Source organism: Antechinus flavipes, chromosome 2, assembly GCF_016432865.1.
Source record: "Antechinus flavipes isolate AdamAnt ecotype Samford, QLD, Australia chromosome 2, AdamAnt_v2, whole genome shotgun sequence".
In the NCBI taxonomy this organism is placed as follows: Eukaryota; Metazoa; Chordata; class Mammalia; order Dasyuromorphia; family Dasyuridae; genus Antechinus; species Antechinus flavipes.
In genome coordinates, this window is record NC_067399.1 from 171,005,670 (window position 1) to 171,027,686 (window position 22,017).

Below are 22,017 nucleotides of genomic sequence, written 5' to 3' on the forward strand. Positions count from 1 at the left end.
AGTGTTTTCACAAACCTTGTCTCTGTGATCTTCACAATAGTTTTGGTGAGAGAGGTAAGGCAAGAATAATTATCCCCAGTTTAATAAATGAGAATACCAAGGCACAGAGAAGTTGATTGACTTGCCCTGCTGTCATTCAGCAGGTTAGTACAAGAGCTGAGACTAGATCCCAGATTTGCTGATTCCTAGCCACAAGCGCCTTCATATTTTATATATATATAATGCTTCATTAACAACTAGTTTAAGACTTGTGAATGAAGTTTCTTCTCAGAACAGCATGGCATCTTTCTAAATCTATTTCTTTGAAATTTCATCATGTCACATGGAAAAATGAAGATGTAATTTGCTTCTCAGGAAATTCAGAGTATAAAAATAAAACTTCTAAATAACAAAATTAGTTTTAAATAGATAAAAAGACAATAACATTACTGAAAACTTTGAAGAATAATAGTTAAAGACTGAAAAAACTTCTCAATAATGGTTTGAAGCACCAACTCCCTAGATTATGAGTTGTTTTTAGTAACACATTTTTTTTTTCTAGTAAATCCACAGGTCTTTTCAACAAAACAAGTGGTTAAATTCATTTTTTAAAGAGAAAGAATATCAAATTGGTGGTTTGACCCAGGTGCCTGCATAATTCAATCCAAACTATCCAAGGGGCTTCTTCATTGTATCTCTATGTTGGTACTTAACACCTGCTATTAGCACTGAACTTATGTGCAAAGCATGATCCTTAGACGGTCTTGAGGTTGTGATCCATGTCTTTCGATTTCTGTGCTTTCTCAGAGTTTAATATAGTTTCTAATATAGAGTAGGACTTGATATTTACTGATCACAATAATGCCCTATCCTCAGAGTGTAGACTTAGAAACTAATTTTTTTTTCCACAGGACAATGAGGAAATTTGTTTTCTTGATTATCCATTTTTGTAAAAATGTTTTTTTCTTTCATTTTCAATGGAGGTGTAGGAGAAAAGGAAGAGACATGAGGGAGAAAAGGCAGATTTTATTGATCGAAAGCAATAAAAATTTTTAAATGATGCCCTAATCCTCATTTGTCTTCATTACAAAGCAAATACAAAGGAGGATATCTTTATAGCAGGCAAGACTGATTTGAGATTGTGGCTTATACAATCAGTGACTTAGCTTTACATTCATATTAAATTTATTTGGCAAATACATAATTTTCATCTTTATGAAAAAATAAATTAAGGTAACCTAATTCCACATAATGTTCTTTCTCTATAGTTAAGTCAATATCTAATCTCTTGTCAAATAAAAAATAAGGTTTAATATATTAAATATATTAAAGGAAAGTGCTAGCTATTAATGTTCTTAGGTCAGGTCAATATTTTAGATTATCAAGAGATTATATAGTTCTTTTTATTAGCCCAGAGTTCCTTTTAATTCAGTTCCAAGGGGATAGAGCTAATGACCTAATGGGTCATTAAAAAAAATTTTTTTAATAGGCTGATATTGAAGGCCTGGCTTTATATACTACAGCATTGAACCATAAAAATTCATTCTAATCAATTAGTGCAAATTAATTATTCCTAATCATGGCCATTAAACTTGGTTAGTATGTTTTTTTGATATGGTTTCATCAGACTTTAATAATCCTGTGTCTTGGAAAGTTGTTTTCTTTTTAATATTATGTATTATGAAATATAAATGTTATACGTAAAAATCAAATTTCTCTGAATAGGGAAGAGTAATTTAAGGACTTAATACTTCCTTGAAAAACTAGGTATAGGATTGTATTATTCACAAAATAAGTTGTGTTTTCTATAAATAGAGGAAAGTAGAAATTATAGGGAATTCTTTTTTTGTTTTACCTTTTTATTGTTTTCATGTTCAAGGTCTTCTGCAGCCTAAAGAGAAAAAAAAATTATATTTACCCCTCCAAACTGCAAAAAAATTATCTCTTACATGTTTATGTATGTGTGTCAAGAAACACACATAATATATTGAGAAATCTGTTTCTTCTAGAATAGTAATTATTTTCTAAGATTTTTATCAGTATAGAAAAGGATAAATATTTATTGTGTAATATCAAATGTACCTCAATAGCATGTAAGTTCCTTGAGGTCAATGACTGTTTTAATTTGTCATTCCCCTCACTAGTAGCACAGTGTCTAGTGCTTAGTAGACACTTAATATATATTTATTGAAGTAGAATAAATCTGTTTTATTTATAGACAGTAAGGAGGGGTAAGTTAATATTGGTATAATTTTTTTAAAGCAATGAATGGACATTAAAAAAAAGATGGGACAATTTCATTGTCCAAAATTGTCCTAATTTCATTGTCCTAATATTGCTTTTCTTTTACTTATAGCTTTACTTTTATATTTTCAGTCATATTTATTAAATAAGTTGGTTAGGTATGGTTCCAGAAAAAGCTTTTAAAGAAGTACCTGCCAAAAATGAGTGTACCTTCCTCACATGTGAGATGTAGAGTAAGCATTTAAACAAATGGCTGTTTGTTTTATTTTTATTTAATGTTGAAAGTAGAAACTGATGAAAATTATTGCCAACTGAATGATGGAGAAATACCTCAGTTAGTTGGAAAACAATATAAAATTGTTTACATTTAGCATAAGAAATTCCCAAGTCTGTAAATGTAAGATCATCCAAAATAGGCAATCATAAAACTTGAATAAATGAAGTGATTTGAAGTTTACAGAAGCAGTACCTTTGTTTTACATTTATACCACATTTATGTGGTAAGTATATCGTTTTCATCTTCATGAAAATTTGGTATCAGAAGACCTGGATTTACAAATCATGTTACCAAACTCTAGAATACCAGCTCTGTTACTTACCACCTGTGAGACCTTGGACAAGTAATTTAACGTCTCTGAGCCTCAGTTTCTTCATCTGTAAAATTAGGGGGTCTTGAACTAGAACAGGGATTCTTAATATTTTTTGTCTCATATAACTCTTTGGAAGTCTGGCAAAGTCTATAAAATCTTTTTTCAGAATAACATATTAAATATATAAAATAAAATACTTAGGATTATAAAGGAGACTCGATTGAAATGTCATCATCAAAATATTTTAAAAACAAGTTTACACACCCAAGGTTAAAGATTTAACATCACTTCCAGATTTGTGTCCTCAGTTCTCAGACCAATGTCTGACACAAAACAGATGTTCAATAAATACTTTATTTACTTGGCTTGACTCAATCTTATGCTCCTATGGTCTTTCATTGTATGTTCACTCATGATCAGTCTTACTATAAAAGTAGTTCATGCCTTTTTTTTTAAAATGGGTTATTGGGAATATGGGAGAAGGCATGCTAAAATAAGACTATTTATTGATGAAATGCCAGAACAGTGGACTAAAAGTCAGAAGGCCCAAGTTCTGAATTCAGTCTCACATAAACTAACTATGTGACTTTGCATAAATTGCTTATCCATTCTTTAGGTTCAAGTTTTCTTATAAATATAATTTGCATTAAACAACTTTTAATTCTTTCTAATTATTTTTTGGGGGTCTGTGATTACATTTAGGTTTTATTTTCTAGCCTAAAAAAGGTTCATGCTTTGGTGATAGTTTTGGTATTTTGATACCACCTTGATCATTGTGTTTTAGTTACACTATAAGACAGATACTTCATTAGTAGGCTGTATTTCTGGATGATTCAAGTACACTCCTTTACCAGCTGGGAAGGGCAGCTTCAGCATTTAAATTGTCTTTGTATGATTTTTTTCTCCACAGAGTAATACAGAGGAAGAGGCTCATGGCAATAAGGGGCAATGCCAGATGGACACTAATTGCCTTAGCACAATGTCTAACACACAGAAAAAAATTAATAGATATTTATTGACTGATTTTTTTTGTCATGTTCTATTACTGGGGATAATTCACTATTCCCTTAAAATTATTACTGTGTGTCTTGAAATAGGATACAAAAGTGTGTCCCCTAAAAAGGCTTCTTTTTTATAAGCAGTTTAGAAGGGAAGAGTAGATTTATTTTCTTGTGGGTTAAATTCCCTCAATTTCAGAGCAAACAGCTTCTCTTGGAATTCAAAGTTAAAAAAAAAAGTCAGATGAATAGAATGCAGCCGCCAACCTTCTTTACACTATTTGCAACAGCTTCCTTTTGACTGAAATCATCAGAGAGTTCACTTCCAAATTTGAATTCTGGGTGAGCTTCTTCCTCTTGGTCAACTGTATGAAAAAAAAGAGAGAGAAATTGGTCACAATAGCAAATAAGCAAGAATTAGGCTGTCAGGCATTGTTAAGTACTTGGGGATGAAATGGTGGTTAGTGGGGGAGAACAATACTGCCAAATTAGAAGAGGTCTCACATACATGTGGTTTTGATTTTAAAACTGAAATCCTTATGCAAGGATATGAATACCAGTTCCATCTCAGTGAGACATGAGTATTAGAAGCTTAATCCACAGATGACCCCATTTATATTTGAGACTAAAAACGTCACAGACCTTTTAAGATATTTAGTTCCATGCACATGTGCACACACACACACACACACACACACACACACACACTCCAATTAAATAGATAAAATTACTGAGAAAAATGCTAGAAATTTTGATTGGGATTTCAGTGCTGTCTAATGAAGTGATAGGTATGTAAAATGTGTGAAAAAAGTTAAGATAAAAAAAGAATTCTATAAGAGATTTAAAATTCTGGATAACATAATAGAAGTTAAAAGATTAGAGATCAGTGAATTAGGATGGTTAAGAAATATCACAACTCTTTCTAATACAAATAACAATAAAATATAATATTTATATAGTATTTCAAGGTTTGCAAAATACTTTACATGTATTATGTCATTTAGCTCTCACAACAATTTCTCTGAGATAAGTGCTTTTACTATGCCATTTTATAGAAAAAGGAAGCTGAGTTGCAAAAAACTAAATGCTTTGTCCAGGATCATACAGCTAGTAAGTCTCTCTAAATCTAAATAAAGTTACTGTTTATTTTCTCCTCTAAACTACTTAGAAAAAGGAAGCCCTTTTAGGGGACAGACTTTTGCATCCTATCTCAAGACACAGTAATAATTTTAAGGGAATACTAAATTATTCGCAGTAATATAACACGATAAGTAAGGGATTTGACCACATCTTTCTAATTCCAAATGTAGAACCCAGTCTTTTATATCAAGTCCTACATCTCTAATGCCAACAGTGTTTTATTTTTCATTTTAAAGATGCTCACATGAAATCCTTGAGAACAGTGTTGTAAATAAACTGAAGATAAGAACTTTGACTTATGTCAAGTGACAGTAAATGGATATGAGCAATATGACTCCTCTGTCCAGTGAAATGCATACTCCTTGAGGGTAGGGGCAATTTCATTTTTGTTTTTGGTCATTGGTCACTGTCTTTGATCATGGTCATTGTCTTTGGATGTCCACATAACTAGCACAGATCTTGGCAATCAATCAATCAACAAGGAGAGTTTGATAAATGCTTGTCTAATTGAATTGAATATTATGAATCAAGTGGGTTTTATTTGTTTTTGTTTTTAATTCTATATGTCACTGGCCTGATATCTTAAGGTTCTCCATACTCTGACTCCAACCTTCTCTGACTTCTTCTTCTGTGAATTATTACCTACTTCAACCAAGCCAACCTCTTCATTAGCCCTCAAAGATGTCATACTCATTCCTAATGCCAAGCCTTTGCTGATGTTGCTCTCTATCTTGAAATGAATCCTATTGCTCCTTTGGGGTTTCATTTCTCTAGGATGCCTTCCTCAATTATTCTAGGCCAAGTAGAGGCTCTCCTATAGCTGAACTCCTCTAGTTCCATTAATATTAGCACAGTAACTTAGCTATATTATATGTGCTTGTCTTGGGTAACCAAATGGGCTGTAAGTTCCTTGAATACAGGGAGAAAATGTTTCCTTTTCCATTTCCTCTAATAATTCACATAGTATACAGACGTTGTTTAATAGGTACTTGCTGACTGATTTGAATAAATGAACAATTATTTTGGTGGATTTCAAATATTGAACAATCTCTTCTGATCTTCAAGTCAGGTCAAACTTCTTTTACACTTTTGCAACATGGTTTCCAAGCAGTTTGATGTACATTTTCTGTTACAGGCTGCTACGATTTAAATTCTGTCTCACAAATGGGCTTCACTTCCTGATAGCTTTTGCCATTCTTCATCTGGTTGTGGGTCTTGCCCATGTGAACTATGGTACTTTGTAGCAAGAATAGCATAGGCAATATTTTGCCACAATTGTACTCAAATAATTCACCAGAATGGAAGAAAGGTGTTGGTGAGAGAATCTAAGAGCACTGTCCAGAGTTTAGGTAATTTATGCTATGCATTATATGTATTGTTCCAAGGGGAATTCATGGCTTCCTCTAACTGACACATTATAGGAAGAGCATTAATAAGTTGAATAGTATCCATAAGAGAGGAAGTCAAATGGTGTGGAGTCTTAAGATCATTCTCTATAAAGATTGACTAAGGAAAGTAGAGATACAGTTAGGTTTCTATTAAGGTGACTATTTATTCCTCTGAAGCAGTCACTTTATTTGAATTTACATTATTTATTTTCATTGTTCTGATATCAACATAATGTTCACTTGTGAATTTGAATGCAAGCGATTATTTCAGGGATTCATTAATTATTCGGCTTGGAACTTTGCTACACTTAACCTGGAGAAGTCAAGGGAAGGTATGATAGCAATTTTCATATTTTGGAAGGACTGGCATATGGAACTCAGATTACATTTATTTTTCTTGGTGTGAAGTGATAGGACTAGAAATAATAAGTAGAAGTTGTTAAGAGACAGTTTCAAACTAGATGTAAAAACAAACAAAAAAACAAAACAGGCTACTTCATGAGATAATTGTTCTCAAACAATTGAGGAGTTTGAAGGAGTTTTGCAGAAAGAATTCTAGTGGGGCTAGATTATGTTATGTTTGGAGCTCCTTATTGCTATGAGATTTTGTGATTCTATGCTGCCTGGGCCAAAGAACACCTGTTCTTGCAATTCAGACAACACTTAAAAATATTTATTAAAATTTTATCATATTCTAGGCCTTGTGCTAAGATTGAAGATACAAAGAAAGGTTTAAGTAGCTGCTGCCCTCAAACATAGTCTAAATATGAAGACAAAATATCTACAGGCTATATATGGAGTAGATGGAAGGCAATATGAGAGGAGTAGACCACAATAGCAAGGGCAAGGGGCAGGTAATGATAGATTGTAAAAGGCCTCTTGCAGAAAGTGGGATTTAAACTAATTCTTAAAGGAAGTCTGGGAATCTATAAAGTGAAGATGAATGCACAAAGAATTACAGGAACTGAGGAGGCAAAGGTAAAGAGATGGAAGATAGGGTGTTGTGTTTAAAGAAATGCAAGTGGAATAGTCTTTCTAGATACAGAAAAGTACCCTAAAATGAATGGAAAGGTACAAAGGACCAGATTATAAAGCACTTTAATTGCCAAAAATGAATTAATATTTAATCTTGGGAGAGAATAGGGAAGCATAGAAATTTATTGAGCTGTATATGACACAGTCAGATCTATCTTTTAGAAAACACCTTAGCAACTATTTGGAGAGTATGAATTAGAGTTTGGGAGATTTGAGGCCAATAAGAGAGTTATTGTAAATAATCCTAATAATAGAGGTTTGATTTAGGGTTGTGGCTATGCAAATAGATAAGGGGCATGTATAAAATGCTATTAAAGTAGAAATGACAAAACTTAGGAGAGGATTGGATACATAAGGAAAGTGGGAGGAATTGAGAATTATAGCCAGGTTGTATGGTTCCCTCTAAGATAATAGGCAAGCTCAGAAGATGGGAAGGTTATAGGGAAAGATAATGAATTCTGTTTTGGACGTGTTGAGTTTGAGAGATGTCCAAATGGCATTTAGCAAGGTAGGTCCTATAACACTGTAGGGAATAATATAGTATCATATTGTTACTCGTGGGTGAGTTTTGAAGGCAATATGACTGATAATTATCACAAGCAAGTGGAAAGTGAGAGAAAGTCATTGGTTTGCTATGGAGTTGAATTCATCATGGAGAAAAATGCAACTGTAGAGTATTGAATAGGGAGCTGTGATCTTAAACTAATTGTGTGACATCAACCATATTACTAAACTTCCTTAAGTTAAGCCTTTTCCCCTGCTGTTACCTAATTATCCTTCACAACTTCATAATTTTGATGCTCTTGGTCTAAGGGAGAAGATATTTGTGAAGATGTTTTGAATTTTTTAGACAAAAAATATCCTGTAAGAATATTTCAAAAGTCTTAGTGTAATTTTAAGATAAAACTGTCCTGACTTTTGGGACATCCTACATAATCCCAACCTATTCTATTATAAGACAATTGGATGGCACAGTGGATACAATGCCAAGTATGCAGTCAGGAAGAAAAGTTCAAATCTGTCCTCAAACACTAATTAGCTGTAAATCTCTGGGAAGTCACTTAACCCTGTTTGCCTCAATTTTCTCATCTATAAAGAAAGCAAACCACTCTAGTGTCCTTGCTAAGAAAATGGGAACATGAAGAGTTGGACACAACTGAAAAATGACAGAATAACAATTACAGCCATGAAACACGGGTGTTACTCATGATCCAGCTAAATGCCAATTTTCTATCATCTTGTTTACCAGCTCCAATGGGCTATTTTATGCCTATGACTTGCAATATACTTTGAAACTCCTCAATAATCCATTTCAAAACAAACAACAAGGCTGTCCACAAATATAAAGTGACAAAAAGCCTGAGAATTCCAGCTAACTTTATATAGTAAAGAGAATCATGGACTTAAAAACAGATGATCCTTTTTCAAGGGACAACTCACATACTTACTAGATATGTGAAGGTAGGAATGCCCTTTAATCTCTTCATGTCTCAGGTTTTTTTTTTTTTTTTATTTTGAAGTGGTCATAGTAAGTAGAATCTCAGAGATGGTTTTAGAGGCCAACTGATATATCTAGAATCCTTTCTATAATATATCTGACAAGTTATTCAACCAATCTAAATTGGATAATGACTTTAGAACATAAGGAGTTGAGGGCATTCTAGATGGCTCAGAAGGTAAACACTGGGCCTGGAGTGAGGAAAATCTGAGTTTAAACTCAACCTTAGACACTTACTAGCTGGGGCACTTAATCTCTGTCTGCTTTAGTTTCCTCAACTATAAAATGGGAATGATAATAGCATCTATCTCCCATGAAAGTTTTGGAAAAGAAATATCTGTAAAAGTGCTTAGCACAGTTCCTGTAATATAGTAAGCACTTATCAATGTTTATTCCCTTTCCTAAAAATGATCAGCACATAGAAAACATTTAATTCAATTTTTTTTTAAACATTCATTCACTTAATATCAGTCTATGCCCAGGCTATCAACATTCTAGGCTTCTTGGCAGCGAAGTAGATCAGTGGGTAAGAATACCAGAACCGGACTCAGGCTAAGTTCAAATACAGTCTCAGATGTTTACCAGTTGTGTGACCCTAGGAAAGTCACTTAAACTGTCTGTCTCATTTTCCTCATCTATAAAATGGAGATAACAGTAGCACCTGCCTCTCAAAGTTGTTGTGATGATTAATTGCTATATTTTTTGTTATATAATACTTGTATGTTATATAATATTTATAAAATGTTTTGCAAATGTTAAAGTGCATATAACACTAATTATTGACTAGTATTAGCTAGCTACTGTTACCTATTATTACTGTTGCTATTATTATTATTAAGTCTTTTTCCCTCAAGGTCTACCTTATTGCTTCTTAAAAACTGATTCCTTGCTAGAGTGCCAGGTTTAGAATAACAACTGCCTTATTGCTTCCACTTTCCAAATAGGATAATAGCATTATGTCAAAACAATAAATTATTGTTTCCACTTTCATTCCTTATATGCTGTTAATCTCAGGGTAATTATGAAATAAATGCTTTATATATTATAAAGGACTATAAAAGTGTAGGTAATTCTAATTATTATTATAGAGCAATAAAAATCCACTTTTGTTTCTTTACCTCAGTTGAAATAAGTTAGGGACATCAATAGTTTTATTTATCAAAATAATCACCATATTTCTCCAGTTCATTTACTATGTATAAATACAGGTTGTCATGCTGTTAATTTTCAGTAGTTTCAACTTTTCATGAGCCCATGGGTTTTCCTGGAAAAAATACTGGAGTGCTTTGCCATTTCCTTCTTCAGTTTATTTCACAGATGAGAATACTAAGGCAAACTGGGTTAAGTGGTTTGCTGAGAGTCCCTCAGCTATTAAGTGTCTGAAAACAGATTTGAACTCAGTTCATCTTGACTCCAGTCCTAGCACTCTATCCATTGTGCCAGTTAGCTGTCCTGCATACAGGTTTGCTACTTGAATTTGCATTTGTACTTTTTTTCATCACTCTTCATTCTTTGATTCCGCACATTCAGCATTGATATAAATAAAGCTGGAATTCGTGTTCAGGGACAAAAACCTAGAGCATGGGGTGTTGCTAACCTCCTGCTTTCTTCAAAAAAGATGTTTCAGGGATTTTCAGGCTATGAATCTATGCCCCTCAGTTGAATTCATAATGGAAAGGAGAATGACCAGCTATGACATAATCTGAATATTATCATAATAGTCATGCTGCCATATTTTGACTTTGAAGAACATAAAAATGTCAGATTAAGTATATAAATTTTAAATAAAACATATTAGATTAAAAGCCATTTATACACTTAAAGATTAATTAAATTAAAGTTAATTTCTATGCTCTTACCTCACTTTTCAAAGTACTCAAATAAACATAATACTTAAAAACTCACCACATTCTATTTCTTCTTCATTGTCATCTTCTAAGATATTTACTGGGGCTGCTGATTCTCCAGCTTCCATCATACTTTTTAATGCTTCAAGCTGTTCTGTTAAAAAAGATAAATCACATGTTTATAAATTCATGTTTTACAATAAACAGAAAAAGTGATAAGGAACAGAATGAATAGTCAGTCAAGATTGCTTGAGAACCTCTGTATTTTTCTCTGGGGGAGCTAATGTAGAGGAGGATGTTCTTTTTTTATGATTTTATTTTGTTTTTGAGAAGGATATTTTTTATAAGATGTTACCTTTACTTAGAATGCTCATTTCCACATATCTTGGGGGTGCCCATTGTCATTCTCAATCTGAATTTTGTTGTTGTTGTTTTCAAACCTGGATCGCATATCCCTGCAGCCTAGTTCTCAACCTCTCTTGTCTGTGATGCCTCCTAATTTCAGATCTCTGTCTGGCTCAGCCCATCTTCTCTGAAGGATTAACCATGCCTGATGGCCCCTTTCTTAGTTTCTTCTATTGTTTCTTACAGAATTCTAATTTGATTGGAAATAGGTTCTCTCACATCCTCTAACATTTTTCCTTGAATCTGCCACCTTTATTATCTTCTCCAATGGATGTTTCTTTTACTCCCAACAAATCAAAAGGTCTTCTATTCGTCTCCTGATAATTTCAGACAATTGCTCTGTGGTCATTAAACATCTCCCTTTTGGAAATTTTTTTTGGCGGGGTTAGAAGGGAATAAACATTATGTGCCAGGCAATGGGCTAAGCACTTTATCTTCACAATAAGCCTGAAAGATAGGTGCTGTTATTTTCTCCATCTTACAGTTGAGGAAACTGAGACAAATGGAAGTTAAGTAACTTGGTAATCATTAATTACTGTTGATTATGTCTCTTTTTATCTTCAACAAAGTCATGTACCAATCTCTAAGCTTTTTCCATTATCTTTTAAAATTTTTTATTTAATTAATTTAATATTTTCTAATTATACATGTTTTTAAAATTAATTTTTTAAAAATTCTTAATTTCAAATTCTCTCCCTTCCACTTGCCCATTCTTCCTCTTTGAGAATGCTAACAATTTGGATATTAATTATACATGTGAAATCATGGAAGAACACATTTCCAAATTAGACAACTTGTAAAAGAAAACACAAAAGTCTCCTTCACTCTGCATGTAGAGTTTATCCATTCTCTCTCTAGAGTTGGAAAGCATCTTTCTTTTTTATTGAAATTTTTATTTTCAAAACATATGCAAGGATAGATAATCTTTCACCATTGATCCTTGTAAAATCTTGTATTCCAATTTCCCTCCCTTCTCCCCACCCTCTCTCCTAGAAGGCAACTAATCCAATATATTTTAAACAAATAGCATCTTCCTTCATAGGTCCTTTGGGATTATCTTGGGTAACTGTCTTGATCAGAGTATATAAGTCTTTTGCAGTTGATCTCTATTACAATATTGCTATTACTTTTTACAGTGTTATGATTCTATTCACTTCACTTTGCATTAGTTCACATAAGTGTTTCCGGGTTTTCTGAAACCATCCTTTTGTGACACAACTTATTTGTTCAGTTATTCGCCAGTTGATGAGTATCCTCTCATTTTCTAATTCTTTGATGCCACAAAAAGATTGACTATAAAATATTTTTGTACAAATAGGTCCTTTCCCCATTTTTATCTTTTTGATCTTTTTGGGATGCAGAGACGGTATTGGTATTGTTGGTTCAAATGGTATGTACAGTTCATAGCACTTTGTTTATAGTTATAAATTGTTCTCATGGCCTTTGGGCATATTTTTAAATTGTTCTCCAGAACTCTACTAGCAGTGAATTAGTGTTTCAGTTTTTCCATTTCCCCTCTAGCATTTGTTATTTTCTTTTTTTGTGTCATGTTGGTCAATCTTATGAGTATGAGGTAGTATCTTAGAAATATTTTAACTTGCATTTCTCTAATCAATAGTTACTTAGCGCACTTTTTCATGTGCTTATTGGTAGCTTTGATTTCTTTTGAAAAGTTTCTGTTCATATCCTTTAACCATTTATTGATTGGAGAATGGCTCTTATTTTTATAAATTTGGATCAGTTCTCCATATATTTGAGAAATGAGATCATTACCAAAGAAAGATGTCAGAATTTCCCCTCCCTTAATTTATTGTTTTTCTTCTAATTTTTGGCTGCATCAGATATGTGCGTGTGTGTGTGGGTGTATGTGCACATGTGTATGTGCACGTGCATGTGCAAAGGCCTTTTAATTGCCTGTTATCTAAATTATCTATTTTACTTTCTGTAATTCTATCATTTGTTTGGTCATAAACTCATTATTCATAGAATACCTAATTTACTTATGATATCTCCTGTTATGTAGAAATCATTTATTTATTTTGACTATCTTGGAAAGCTGTTAGCATAGGTCTAGGTTCTATTCTACTGCTTTCCAATTTTCCCAGCAATTTTTGTCCAATGCTGACTTCTTATCCTCAATGCTTAGATTGTTAGGTTTATCAAACACTAGGTTACTCAGATCATTTACTACTATATATTGTATACCTAAACCATTCCTCTGATATACCACATTAGTACCAGATTGCTTTGATGATCATTGCTTTGTAATAAACTTTGAAATCTAGTAAAGTAAAACTGCCTTCCTTAATGTTATTTTGATTTATTCTCTTGATATTCTTGACCTTTTGTTCTTCCAGATGAATTTTACTATTAATTTTTTTTAGCTCTATAAAATATGTCTTTGGTAGCTTGATTGGCATGGCACTGAATAAGTACATTATCTTAGGTAAAACTATCATTTTTGTTATATTGGCTCAACCATGAGCAATTAATATTTTTCCAATTATTTAAATCTATGTTTATTTGTATGAAAAGTAGTTTGCAATTGTATTCTTAGAAGCCTTGGGTTTGTCATGGTAGAAGTATTTTATGTTGTATTTATTTTATAATATTTATATTCTATTTATTATACTTGTATTTTGCATTTATGTATACTTGTATTTATATTGTTTTTACATTGTATATGTTGTTTGCAATTTTTAAAGAGATTTTTCTCTATCTCTTGCTGCTAGATTTTGTTGGTACTTTTCTACTTTTCATGATTTCAACTCCTTCCTAAAGTCATTTTAGAATAAGGCTTGCTCTTCACCAGATCCTGTGTCCTTCATTCCCTTCTTCCCACTTCTTTGCAATCTTTCTTTCTTTTTTTTATTGCACCTTATTTGGTTCTCTTCAATGATTTTTTCCCATCTGCCTACTAGCATACTTAGGTGATGGGATTCTAAAAAAATTAACTCAATCCAGCTTTTCAGTTAAATCCCATTTTATTTAACCTTTCTTGACTGCCAAACTTTCCAAGGATTTGATATGCTTTGTTTCTATACTCTCTCTAAGCATTTAGTTCCCACTTCCTTCCCATGGCTTCTATTTCTAAGACCCCAGTGAAACTTCTTCTACAAAAGTCATAACTAATCTTCCCTACTTGCCAAATCTAATTTTCCCCCTTGAGTTTATGTCCCTGAATTTTCTGTGTTTCAGATTACCAACCCCTGTTTAGATTCATCTTTCAGATGCCATTATATTTGTTTTCTTCTTACCTTTCTATCATTTTCATAGGTTCTACTTTTTCTCCTCCTTAATGAATTCTCCAGTGTTCTATTGACTTTTCTTTCCTTTTCATTTTTTCTTTTGGAGGAGGAACAGGACCTCATCTATTCCTAAGTCTTCAACTATATACTATTACTACTACTAAAGATGATATTAATAAAGATGGTAAAATTAGATATACCTCATTTTAAATAATCATTTTTACTAGTCTTTATGTGGGCTAAGGTACAATATAGCACAATCCTCAAAGGAAGTCTTTGAATGTTTTATTAGCTCTTATGGATTTAATTATCACCTCAATGCAGAAGATAGCTATATTTTTGTGAAGATGAATATTTTGCATCTTCATACCACATATTAGACATCTTAAGTGCAATGTTCAAAACAGAATTTGTTATAATTTCCCCCAAACCCTCCTTTCTTTTTAATTTTCCTATCATTGTCAACAGTATCCTCATCCTTCCAGGCATCCAAACTTGCAACCTCAGTGTCACCCTTCATTTTTCACTTTCTTTCAACCTCACACAACCAAATCAGCTGCCAATTCCTATTGTTTCTACCTTATCACTTCCTCCAAACCTGGGACTCTTTTTCTTCTTCACTTCCTGACTTCCCTAACTTAAGTCTCAACTCCTATAAGAAGTCTTTCCCAATCCTTTTTAATTTTGGTGTCTTTCCTTTGAGATTATATCCAATTTATTCTGGATAAGTTATGTTCATGCATAGTTGTTTGCTTGTCTGCCCTATTAAACTAAAAGCTACTTGATAACAAAGATTTTTTTTTTCATTTCTCTGTATCCATTAAACTTGGTATAGAGCTTGACACATAGTATGTGCTAAATAAATTCTTGCTGATTTGATTTGATTCGTCCCTTACATCCAATTTTTTCCCAAGGTTTGTTGATTTCATCTCCAAAATATCTAAAAATTTCCCTCTTATTTCCATACTTATAGTCAGCATCCTTGAAAGTTATCCTTACATCTCCTCTTAACTAAGGTAAAAATCTTGGTTCTGTTTTCTTTTGATTTCTTATCTTTCTAATCCATTCTGCACACAATTGCCATATTCATTTTCCCAAATCAGGCTCTGACCACATATTCTAGATTTAAAAACTCCTTGTAGTCTACTAAAAACCATGGCACTGTAGTTTCTCTGAAAAAAACATTAAAAGAAAAATGTGTCTTAAACTATAAACTTCTTGGAGGGCAGAGGCAAAGTCTTATCCTTTGGCATTTAGTAGGTGCTAGATAAATGATTGGTTGTTTTTGATAATCATATCACATTAATTTCCTAAAATGGTGGTTTTCACAATAAATAATTGTTCAAATGAAGTGACTAGTGCTATAAAAACACATGAACAAAGATCTTTCAATGGATTCTGGGGAATGGAATGACACAAATCCTACTCCTTAGATTTGAGAAGTGAGATCATCCTGCAAAAGGGAAGAGCATCAGCCTTAGGTTAATCATATGCTTTCATGAAAATGGCTCAAACCAAAAAAGCCAGTGGAGATAGTAAATGTAAACTCTGTACTGGGACACAAATTATTAATGAAAACATCATATTATTTGTATCTACTTGACCATTGACCTATTGGGCAGGAGAGAGGAAAAATATGAATATTGGAGTCTTCAAGAATATTTTTTATGGAAATACATACTAAGAACTCAAATACTTCTTGGCATCAAATGAGAGAAATATTATGTTAAATTTAACAAGAACCTTCGAAATTGAGCTTATTGTACCTATAAATTGCAATAAGAAAATTATGAAGAACACTTGAAAGATGTGACCTGAAAAAGAAGAAAATATATTTCATCCTGGACACTAACTTTGTCCAGACATATACAGTATATTTGTTTTAAATGGCATAGAGTAGTACTTGACTTACTTTTTTCCACCTCAGGTTTCAGTCGTTTGTTTTTTATCAGAATTTTTCTTTTAAGGTCATTAGGGGATGGTAAAGGTCTTCCTGGTTCAAGCTAAAATATGAAAGAAAGAAATATATATATAAACTACTGAACAATAATCATGCACCTCATGCAAATATTAATAGAACCCCCAGATTCAGGCAAAAAATAAGGATTAGTAAGGTAACAAGTATAGTACCTAACAGGTAGATAACAGTCAGAATACTGAAGAGCTGAAACACTGAGTCAAATCTAATAACATGAAATTTAATAAGGATAAATAGTGAACAAAAAGTAGGAGTCCCACTTGATATGTAGCTGCATTCTACCCTCTGTTTTCTATCTGATCCCCAAGATTTCACCCTGCAGCAAGCTGCCTAGTTTGATTAAAGTTTATCTAACAGGACTCAGATAAACTATGCTGGACTCCAGCCACTTTTTTCTGTGTTCCAGCTGTCCTTTCTCTTTCTTCCAGGCCCTCCCTATCCCAGTCCTCCAATCAGATTCTACTTCGTGCTCTGGGAAACTTATCAATCAGCACTCTATGAGGAAAAGAAACTAAGGATGACTGTTATTATCTGCTACCCATCTGGTAAGAGATCCATCTAGATTCTCCTGGAAGATCTCTAGTGAAGAGACTCGCATAGAATATCAGTCAATCCCGTTAACTAATCTAATCACCAATAACTTCATTTACCATTTCTATGATTTTCCCCACCAAATAACCTTTTCCTGTCTAACCCCACTCTCTAAATGTAGTCTTTCCATATTACAATGCATATAAAGGCTGTCTTGTTATTATAGCATTTTTCCATTTAATATACTTCCATTTAATATATTTTTCAGTCCTATTTAACTCTTCATGATGCCAGTAAGAGTTTTCCTGGCTAAGATGCTGTAGTGACTTGACATTTTGATCCCTGAAATCCCCCCAAATATGTTGGGTTTTAAGAATTAGAGTTCAAGTTCTTATTGATTGGCCAACTATAAGTCCCAAGCCAAGCCCTCATTGGTCATTATTTGGGCCCTGATTGACTCAAAAAGTGAATATAAATAACAATTGTTTCTGTTTTGGCCAGAAAACCTGAGGGTCTTCATTTCCCAAATTGGATTTTTTTTTCTGACTGGGTAAAAGAGACCATTCTTTGTCTCAAAGCTTTCCCAGAGCAGTTTGATAGTTCAGATAATAGTTTTGGACCTGGAGTCAAGAAGACTCATCTTTCCTAATTCAAGTCTGACTTTGCTTACTAGCTGTGTGACTCTGGCCAAGTTAACTCAGTTCTCTTGGTCTCAGTTTCCTCATCTATAAAATGAGCTGGAGAAGGAAATGGCCACTCCAGTATCTCTGCCAAGGAAACCTTAAATGAGTCAGACATGAATAAACAACAAAAGAATTGCAATAAAAGAGAGATTAACTAGGAAAGTGATAATTACTTTTGTGCTCATAAGGACATAGTATATGTTTTATATTTAATTCTTCATGCTCTACATTAGGAAAGTCATACAGAGGACTTTGAAGGAATTAGGTGTGTTTAGCCTGTAGACTTGGGAGTGGTGGGGAGAGAAGATGACAAATCTGTTTTCAAACATTTGAAGAATTGTTAAATGGAAGAGTGGATATCTTGATATAAATGCTTTATGCAATATTATATATTACATATTTACATAAACTACATCTATAAATTATATTGTGCTATCTTATATTATGGCATATTATATATTATATAATACTGTACATTCTTTCTCTATCTGTTCTCCTTAGCTCCAAAGGGCATACGTAACAGGTGGAAGTTGATGAAATAGCTTTAAGCCTGCTATAATTAAAAACTTCCTACCATTAGAGTTATCCTTAAGTGGAACAGGCTGCTTTGACAAGTATTGGAAGCCTCCTCATTGAAAGTTTTCAAGGAGAAGTTGAATAACCACTTATAGGGTATACAGTAGAATAAATTTTTCATATATAAATTGGCTTAGATTTCATTACTCTACTGTCAGTCTGGTTGAAAATCTAAATTACTCTTGGTCTCTTGATTTTTTAACTCCCTGATTTTAATTGAGTAACAGAACATACAGTGGAAAGCATCTTGAATTTGCTCTCAAAGGGCTTTAATTCTAATCCTATCTTGGCTAATGTATCTTCTCGAGAATGCTACTTGACCTCTGTCTCCCAGTTTCTTTATCTGTAGGATAAAAGGGGTTGGGCTGAGTTTTTTACTGGCTCAAATTCCTGAGGACCTTGCCTCCTCAGAGCCTATGATTCTGAGCTCCTACTACATTACACATAATTTTTCCACTAGATGGCAGTAGAAAGAGTTATCATCTATTTTCCTTATCCTGTGTCATCAGTAGTCAAAATCATAGTGTTTCTTAAACTATAGTTCAGAATTGAAAACTAGGTAGCCATCCCTTCTGGCAACTAACATAATGAATGTTTAGCCCTAGTCTAATTTCTTAAGACTCTGGAAAATCATGTCTTATTTAGGAGATTTTTCAAAGAGCATGAATTCAGTTTAAAATCTTAGGATTTGCCTGTAAGAGATTGATATTAATAGTTCATGGAGAAGGAAGAGAAAAATATCTAGACTTTTATTTTGTTGTAAACTTGATAATCTTATGATAATTAATAGGACAGACTTGCCTTTCTCAAGCTCTTTGAGTCCAATTACAAGATAATGAGCTGGTGGGGCCCCCAAAACTCTTTTCTGACATGGACACTTTGATTATTGTCATCACCTGTCTTACACAGTGGATAGGTGTGTCTGTTAGAAGGCACTCATAATACTAATTATGATTAGTGTGTATCTACATGCCATGAAAAAATGGAAAACTAAAGGAGTTAGCTGGACTATTAAAAGACAAACTCTACTTTTACTCTAATCATTTCTACCTTCAGGGAAAGAGTTCTATATTTCTCTTTTCTTATTGAAATAGCCAAATGAACTCTCTTTATCCTTATCCTTATATATTTATCCTTCCCTTTCTCTCTTTTTTATTCAAACTTTCCTCTAAGTACCCATTTCTTATTTTATGTCTTTCTCCAATTGGCTATGGTGATCCTTTCAGCCTCAGAATCTTCATATTACTCATTTGGAATTTAACATATAATATACTCTTACATACTACTGGCAGATATATCTATGTGTTCTTATCTCCCCATTTGGATTGTGAGATCCCTAAAGGTAAGGGATGTTTGAAATTTTTTTTTTTAAATCCAGTGATTATCATAGGACCTTGTGTTTATGTGCTTAATGAATAATTCTTGTTTTATGACAATAAATGAAATGCAAAAATCTCTTAGTTTTTCTATAAGAATGAGTGTTCTGGCCCTATCATGAAACTAAGAATTATAAGTGATTCTATTTATGAATGAAACTCAGGGAATAAGTTGTAAGGAAAATTAATATTTCATCTTTGTATTTTTTATTTCTACTTTACTTATGTATTCTGTGAAATTGTTCTTAGGGAAAATCCAAAGTGATTACATTCATCTTCAGTGAGTACTGCTGATGAACAATGAACTGGGCCTGAATAGGAGAAGGAAGAAATAACCCTGGATAAAATTTGGGAAACTGCATTGTACTTTCAAGAACTACAAGTTTTACTTTGCTGCCAGAGATGATTCTTTTACCGTCATTATTCTTCCGTTGTTGTTCTAAGGCAAGAGAGCCTTAGTCATAAAGTGCCTTAGAAGACTCAAAATTCCAGATTACCCAGAAGTAATAGAAAAACAAAAACACTGAGTGTAAGAAGATTGTGGCAAGTTCCTGATGATGAGGTGTGTGAGATAAACGGAATAAGACATGGCACCAAAGGCATGTATAAACAAAAAGAAGATAGGTCAGTCAAGTATCAAGAGTGAGGGATAACCAAAAGATAGTCTGAGTTTTACACAAAAGATCCAGGAAAAGGCCTTCAATGATTGTTAGATCCTTTTATGAAGAATTTACTGGAAAAGATAGAAAAAACATACACATGATAAGAAAGGATGGATAGATTGTTATTTGAATGAATGGTAGGAGTAGCCAAATTGATGAAATCATCTCTCCATCTCAGTATCAAGAACCTCTAGAGTGACAGGGGTTCTCAAAGTTTTTAAATAGGGGGCCAGTTCACTGTCCCTCAGACTGTTGGAAGGCTGGACTATAGTAAAAACAAAAACTTTGTTTTGTGGGTCTTTAAATAAAGAAACTTCATATCCCTGGGCGAGGGGGATAATCATCCTCAGCTGCCACATCTGGCCAGCAGGCCGTAGTTTGAGGACCCCTGCTAGACTATCAAGTAAATTAGCAAATCTATAATCATCTGGATAAGCTGTTCAGCGTCAAAAATCAGGCTACACAATTCAGGCACTAAAGTAGATCTTTAGGCCTGAACTATCCAGTGTCTTATACCTATAAAATTAATTTCGCAATATGTACATGCAGGATTAGTATAATTAATGCAAGTTCATTCACATTTTCTTAAAACTTTTGATAATAAGGAAAAAAACAGAAGGAGGCAAGGTTGTAGATTTAGGCTTAAATAATAATTTGAGATTTGGCCAAGTAATTTTGCTTAATTAAAGATAATTTCTTGAAGCCTATTGATTTCTGAAGCTCATTTTGAAAACTAAGTCTGAATTAAATATAAACTGCCTCCCTGAATGTTCATTCCTAATTTCAGTATTAACTATGTGTTTTTCTCCTGTAAATCAAAATTGCTCTTTTGTGGTCTCTTAATAAATACTTTTTATTGCTCAAGGAAAGAATAATAATACTTTACATTTAAACAATGTTTTAACTTCTTTAATGATATTTTATATAAGTTGACATTTGATTTTGATACCATTTGATGAAATGAATATGGTAGCTATTTATCACTCTCATTTTACTGATGAGAAAACCAGCTTCAGAGAATTTAAGTGACTGATGCAAAATGAGAGAGCTGGTTAGTTTTGAATTAAGGTCTATTAACTGAGCTCAATTTCATGAAACCATATTGTGGACCTTTTGCCTATCCATAGCTACTTTATTACATTTTCAAAGAGAAGGCCAAATAACTACAAGGTCCTAGGGAATGACAAAATTAAATTGAGCTTAAGGTTCATTTTATTTCTGTCTATCTTGACCCCACTCTATTATGATTAAGCAGCCATTTGCCCCTAAAACATTATATTACATAAATATGGAAATCTTCTCTATTGGTCTGAAGTTCCTACTTGACTCTTTAGAAATGCATTTCAAAACAAATCCATTTAAGCTAGAAAAATGGTCTGCTAAAAATACATACTGGATGTGATTCAAGTGCTTGTTTCAACAGGAGATCTCCAAATAGATCTTCACAATACTTGGACATCTTGTACTGTTGATATTTGCTAAGGGAAATAATTGTAATTGTCAAATTCAAACACTTATTAACAATTATAGAAATCAAAAAATTCATCCCCATAGAATTCAAATATACTTTCTGCATAATGCATGACCATTCTCTTGATGTTTATATTAAAAGTATTTTTTAAAAATATCATATAAAAATAATCAGAAAGCAGCTTATAAAAATTGATGAGGTTAGCTAAAAATGTCCTCCAGTTTTTCTTAGCACTTTGCTTGGACCTCTGCTTTGCACTTATCTCACTCTCCCTTACAGGATATCTATTTATGTATAGACCTCTTCTTCCCCTCCCTTTGTCCCCAATTAAATTGTGAGCTTCCTGAAAACTATCTTTATAAACCCCA

General features: G+C 33.0%; 1 protein-coding gene across 5 annotated transcripts in view; it reads right to left on the reverse strand.

Annotated features, from left to right (window-relative positions):
- PLCB4 (phospholipase C beta 4) overlaps nucleotides 1-22,017 on the reverse strand; it is a 477,498-nt gene that overhangs the window by 69,634 nt on the left and 385,847 nt on the right. For 3 of the 5 annotated variants that reach the window (XM_051975940.1, XM_051975936.1, XM_051975937.1), the window contains 5 exons: nucleotides 21,572-21,656; nucleotides 16,285-16,375; nucleotides 10,778-10,873; nucleotides 4,079-4,176; nucleotides 1,835-1,870 (listed from right to left, as the gene is read on the reverse strand). In XM_051975940.1, the coding sequence (XP_051831900.1) occupies nucleotides 1,835-1,870; nucleotides 4,079-4,176; nucleotides 10,778-10,873; nucleotides 16,285-16,375; nucleotides 21,572-21,656 (406 nt within the window). The remainder of the gene's footprint in view (nucleotides 1-1,834; nucleotides 1,871-4,078; nucleotides 4,177-10,777; nucleotides 10,874-16,284; nucleotides 16,376-21,571; nucleotides 21,657-22,017) is intronic. The other 2 variants (XM_051975941.1, XM_051975939.1) reach the window with 1 other exon arrangement.